General features: G+C 31.8%; 1 protein-coding gene across 1 annotated transcript; it reads right to left on the bottom strand.

Annotated features, from left to right (window-relative positions):
* Positions 1 to 3115: 3115 nt before the first annotated feature.
* Positions 3116 to 5878, bottom strand: LOC132700825 (elongator complex protein 4). The gene is made up of 7 exons (XM_060668392.1): positions 5684 to 5878; positions 5584 to 5619; positions 5311 to 5426; positions 4422 to 4656; positions 4086 to 4369; positions 3804 to 4032; positions 3116 to 3324 (listed from the first exon to the last, which is right to left on the bottom strand). The coding sequence occupies exons 1-7, from the start codon at positions 5784 to 5786 to the stop codon at positions 3242 to 3244; spliced, it is 1086 nt and encodes a 361-aa protein (XP_060524375.1). The 5' UTR covers positions 5787 to 5878; the 3' UTR covers positions 3116 to 3241.
* Positions 5879 to 6056: the final 178 nt, after the last annotated feature.

Below are 6056 nucleotides of genomic sequence, written 5' to 3'. Positions count from 1 at the left end.
TTTGTAAACGAGATGGCGTTGGGTTAAGTTTTATAATACTGATATGTCGGCGTCCTTTCATAGAGGTGACTTGCTAGCGTCCAATATACACGGGAAAACTTTTCCATTCCAGGATCCTAGAGTCCTTATGTATATTTTTCATTTATTGCGCAGATTTCTGAGCGTCCGAGCAGTTACCTGATTGTGTATTAAAGTATATAAAGTCTTCAGAACACGCTTCACCTTTTTTACATGACGGGGCACAGTCGTGCGGGTATAAGCCGATTCATATTTTTGCTATATCTTGGACAATACTTTTTTGCGAACTGTTTTATTTTATTGTATGTACATTTTTTTAGATTTGTTAGTTTTTAAAGCTCCTTGCTCATCTTAACTTCTTTGTGTAGATGTTTTCTTTAGTACGTAGCCTGATTTCGGAAAGTAATTCTTTGATTGATTTTAAGGCAATATGCTTGCCAAAAATATTACATTTCGACCTAAGTCAGTCAGGCGCTGGTTGGACCTAAACCTGCATAAAAAAGTGTTAATTTCAGCGGTGCCCGAATAACCAATATTTTTTAAATGACAATTTAAACCGCTTTTAATTTTAATTTAATAATTGAAAATAAAAACTAATATTTAAATATTATTTTTTAAAATTGTTTTCTTAACAGTTGCCTTATTTGCAAATCAATAAATTATTGTACCAAATTACGAGGCCAACTGAGGTATTATATTACTGTGTTGTGTGTGTTTAGTGTTAGTCCAAAATGGGTCAATGTTAGTTATTTGGAATATTTACCAGTAATAATAATAATAAACTATTTTAGTTTTAATAAAAATAAGGATTTTTTAAATTTTTATAAAATTATTAAAAACACAGACAACTGCGATGAGAGCGGCATTCGTTACTTATCAAAATTTACATTTTCTTCAGAAGGCCATCTAAAAATCTTCTAGATCCCTTCTACATCGGTTATTTATAAATAAAGCTTGCTGACATTTCGCCAATCATCCTGATGGCTTCTTCAGAGCTTAGGTGAACCTGGTTCACATTTTATTCTGAACCCACTTATATACTGTTTGAGAGAGGCGGAGCTAAAAGAGGGACATGAACATTGTCTCGGATTTCCATATCGGTGAAAGACAGAGTCGCGGTTAAGATTGTTTGGTTGTTTAGAGATTTCTATGGATTCTCAGATATTTCCCTGGTACATAACATTGATTAATTTTTAATTTGATCCAATTAGATTTAACGTCTGGTTTCATTATTGTTTTCGGAAACTGCTTATGAGTTTATTTGTAATAGTCGTATATTTTTTGTTCTGTCTCTGTTAGTTTTCACAAAGCTCTTTCAGATATATTGCAATTGGGGAATCTGGAATCAAACCTTTTCAACCGAATTAAAAAATGTTTGTCTGGAATATATTTTTCTTGTAACGGTCAAGTCTATGAACAGGATGGTTGGCGAAACGTCAGTAAGTTAGATTTATTAACTACGGACGCAGGTAGAATGCCGAATATTTGTAAATAGTCTTACATTAGTTCGTAAAAGTTTCCCTAAAAAAAATTCTTAGGGAAACTTTAAATGTATATTACTCAACAACCTTGATAAACGCCATATTAGTTTATTTGGTACGAATGGAGTGAGTGCTTAATAAATGAGTGACTGAAGAAGTTTACAAAGTGTTGCATGCTATATACATATCTTGTCCATCAGAATTGACAAACCAAAGCCCTGGCTAATATATCTGGAAATATCCGATAACTCTCAATCCCGTGAGTGCTATACCGGAAATATCCGAAGTGGCTCGCAGCCCTACTGACACTGTATAATTGGTATTTTGGAGCAGGAATTTGTTAGATAGTATTTAGCAGAAATGATCGGAAGAAAGTAATAAATCTAAAAATGTACCCAAACATTAAAAAAGAATCAGAAGTTATTGCAAAGCTATAAATACACAACAGCAAAACGAAGTAAGAGATTTTATATATATAAGAGATTCCTGGTAACTGCAATAATTATAAATAACATTCGCGTTTAAAATTTTGGTACTTTTTATAGTAAACATATAATTTAATATTGTATAATATTCGCACATAAAAAACCAAAACTTGTTGGTGCTACTTTGTTTAATCAAATCATTATTTTAATAATATTGTTTAATGGATCTGAAGATTTGTATAATGCAATAATAATTAAATAATCGAAAAATAGCAGTTCGTGCAACTAAATGAAAAAGAATAATTTTTGATCGAGGATGGTTCGATTGGTAAGTCGTTGGACCTACCAACTCGACTTGCAGCAGGTTGTCCGACTTTAACAACGGACTTAAATCTTGTCCGCCGTCTAAGTAAAGAGTACATTGAATGAGTAATTGATTGAGTACATTGAATAAAGGAAAAAAAAGATGCAACAAGCGGACAACTAGTTGAAAAAAGAATAACTTCATGTAATGAGCGGATTTTCTCAGAACGAAGAGAGCAAGCGAAAACCAAGAGTTTCCCGACGTGTCTCACGCAATATTGTTTTAAATTCTAATATCATTAACATCAAACATCATATAAAGAGTACGGCATGAGCATCAGGATGTAAATATGATTTTTGTAGATTTTGAAGTCCTTACCACACATTTCGAAAAAAAACTTTTTAAATTATTTAATTTTTTAATAGAAAAAGTCTTGTATATTTGTGTTACGTTTACGTTAATTCCAACTTAGCCTACTTCTTAATTTGTGGTAAAAGAAATAAAATTCTCTATTTCCATCGTCAGTACATGCACTATGGAACGCCAATCGATTTCATTCAATTTTACCCCACAATTTCGCGCCAGTCTGGAAAAGTTAACAGTGACAGTGTTGCCACGTAGCAATATACAGAGGCTGGGTCTCGCGCCTCTACCGGAAATACAGTTGAATTAACAATATACAAGAAAATTCAGTTTGTGTTGTGTGTTGCCGACACACCTATCATAAATCATTAAATACTGTGAAAATATGGACATTTGTTGTTCTAATTTATTTGTGTAATGTTCTAGTTTCATTCAAAAATTATACGCAGCTAACACCTATGTTACAAGAGTCAAAACTACCAAATTTGTAAAACAAAAATTTAATTAAATATTTCAGTGTTCACTACATATAAAAAGAACAACAGACACTGACTAATCACATCGATAAAAGAATTTATTTGTCATATTGTGTTTGAAATAATATAATTATCTTTTTTCAATAAATAATTCGAAATAATTAACTAATATCACTAAAAGTCCAATGAGTTTTTGCCAGTAGGTCCACATCCGAAATCAGAAAGAGCCCTCTTATTATCGTGACCATCCTGAATGTCTAAAAAATATAAATTCAAAATTAAACATTGCTGCACTTTGTTAAAATAGTAAAATATAAAAAATTCATTAATGTATACACTCTAGCTATTTCAAAAATTAATATACATATATTTTTTGAAATAACTCATACTCCAATCCGAATATAAGAAAACTGGAAAATTCTAGAAAACTGCCTCTATAATCTAAAACAAGAATAGGAGCATAAAACAGTTTAAAAGAAATAAGGGATAAATATGAAAAACTCCCATTCACAAGTAATTTTTCAACTAGCTTCCTCGGCCCTACTAACGCAAGCAAAAAAAACTTGAAACAAAATCTATGTGGCACAACTTTGTGACCTAGCAGTTAAGCCTAGCGGTGAGTTTACAACTTTCAAAATACCTTCGGACACTTTACCCACAATTTTTTTCCAAATTCTATGCCTCCAATTATTTAATAATATTGATTACAAGGGAAATGATGTAGACATGAACTCACCAGGAGGTAAGTGCAACAACTCGATGCTAAATTTCTTCCGCCTCAGTTTGAATACATATTCTGCGGCCCCTGGATGTCTTGACGCCAGAGAATTAATTGGAGCTAACTTGTTTAACTTAAAAAAACCATGATAATTCGAGAGACTTTGATTGTTCTCCAAATAAGTTCCACTGAATGACTGAAGCTCCATCGCAATATCACTTGAATGGATACACCTCTCCAACGACATCTACAATATCCCAAGTTATCACTTAAATCTTCAGAGAAAATGAAATCTCTTACTTCATGATATAAATAAGAGGGAATGGTAACTAAAGCAACAGCATATGCGGACCTAACGAGAGCCCTTAAACAAAATATAAACATGTCTAAGTCTCGACTACTGTCCATTGAATGAATTGTTTTCCGGTGTGGTAGCCACATCGGAGATCCTAAGGAATGTATTCCTATGCGTAATATTGTCCTTTTCTCAGGATTGTCCTTTAAGAAGAACTTGCCCTCTTTGATTTTATCCTTTATAGATTTGAGCAGGTCATTGTAAGCCGGATTTGAAAAATTGTTTGTACCTGAAATAAAATTTATGTAGGACTAAAGGGTTGGTGGCTGGTGCCAACTTACCATTTTTAATTCTTTGGCCAGACCAATAATACACATCACAATTTTCAATATCACTAAATGACATGTATTTTGATAAGTCATAATGGTGACAGATATGTTTAGTATTCGATTCATAAGTAAGTGATGACAAATTTTGATATCTGAATGCTATTTTCATTTTATCATTTGCATCGGACCCATGTTTAGGATTCTCCGATTCTGGATCACTATCAATCACAGCAGGTAACTCTCTGATCTTAAGAGAAAATGTTTAAATATTAAACCACACTCGATTTTTAAGATACATTATTTACAAATCACTGGACTAAACTTTCTACCAAACATTAGTGGGTTGCTAATAATTATCAATGAAATTCAATATTTAAATTTATCAATTTACAAAATTCTATAACTATATTAGATACCCAATTTAAAAGAAATAAAAAAAAAACAGTTTCCTTTTTAAGATACAGATTATTAAGAATTTATTTTTGCTTTTGTAAATAATTTTTGAAAACATGACATTATTTCTTGACAAAATTGCGAGTATTTTTAACATGAGAAATCCAAATATTATCTAGTTTTGAATTTTAAACATATTTGACTAATCTCCCTGTTTAGCTATGAACAAATTTTTATCTTTTATATGTTATATGTTATTTGTAAGACGAAATTACTGAAAGTAAACTGACAACAGATTCCAACCTAGCGGCATTTGCAGAAAATAATTTATTTCTTGTCAAAGTTCTAATCAAATTAGAAAAGGCGAAACCTAACCAATAATAAAGTTTTTCTTTTGGATCCCAACATAGTAAAGGTTCTAAGGCAAAACACACATAAAAGAGCCTCTTTAACTTGACCTGAAGTTTTTACTTTTACTGTATAAAACTATATCAATAATAATGCTTACTATATTCGCAGGATTTACATCTTGACTAGCTACAAAGACGGAATGAATTGATGTTATCCCTTCTACTAGAAAATACTTTAATATCACTTTTGAATACAACCCGTGAAAATCCTCTTCTAAAACAGAAATATATCAGTGCTTTAGTAACTGATTCACTAAACAAAAAGGTAGCAGTTTACAAAACAAGAAAACAATTGAACGATACAGGCGAATTTTCTAGAAATCGTATTATAAATCATAATTAAATAATAACAGAAATCGTACATGTCTTACCTATTAGAGCAACGGTTCCAACCGGCAAACCTCCTCCTACAAAAATATTATATGATGAAATCTCCGGAACAAAGAAAAATCTCTTAACCTATAAACCTACCTAAAAGAGAATCCAACGAACTTATTCCAGAGGAAATAAGCAGATGTCCATTTTGTGTACTTGGTACGGTGCCGGGGATTTGTTCAAACTTTTTCTTGTCCATTCTAATATGATTTGTAATAATTTTATAAAAAATAAGTCTCCAACGATTTTCACTTCCCCACTACTTTTTCTAATAATTTCCAATCCATGCTACTTTCTTAAAACCATGGTTAAAAAATAATTCACTATGTAATTTATCCCTTAGGCAGATATGTTCTCTGGCTTGGCAATAACCGGAGACCATTGCCATGACTGACTAAAGGTAAACCATTGTTACCAGTTAGAGATGCAATTTCACTAGCCCCGCCGAAACATATTTTTTACGTTATTT

This window comes from Cylas formicarius, unplaced genomic scaffold (assembly GCF_029955315.1).
Source record: "Cylas formicarius isolate icCylForm1 unplaced genomic scaffold, icCylForm1.1 PGA_scaffold_4__25_contigs__length_36172078, whole genome shotgun sequence".
NCBI classification, from domain to species: Eukaryota; Metazoa; Arthropoda; class Insecta; order Coleoptera; family Brentidae; genus Cylas; species Cylas formicarius.
Note: the sequence above shows the minus strand (reverse complement) of the source record. Positions and strands in the feature narration are given on the sequence as shown.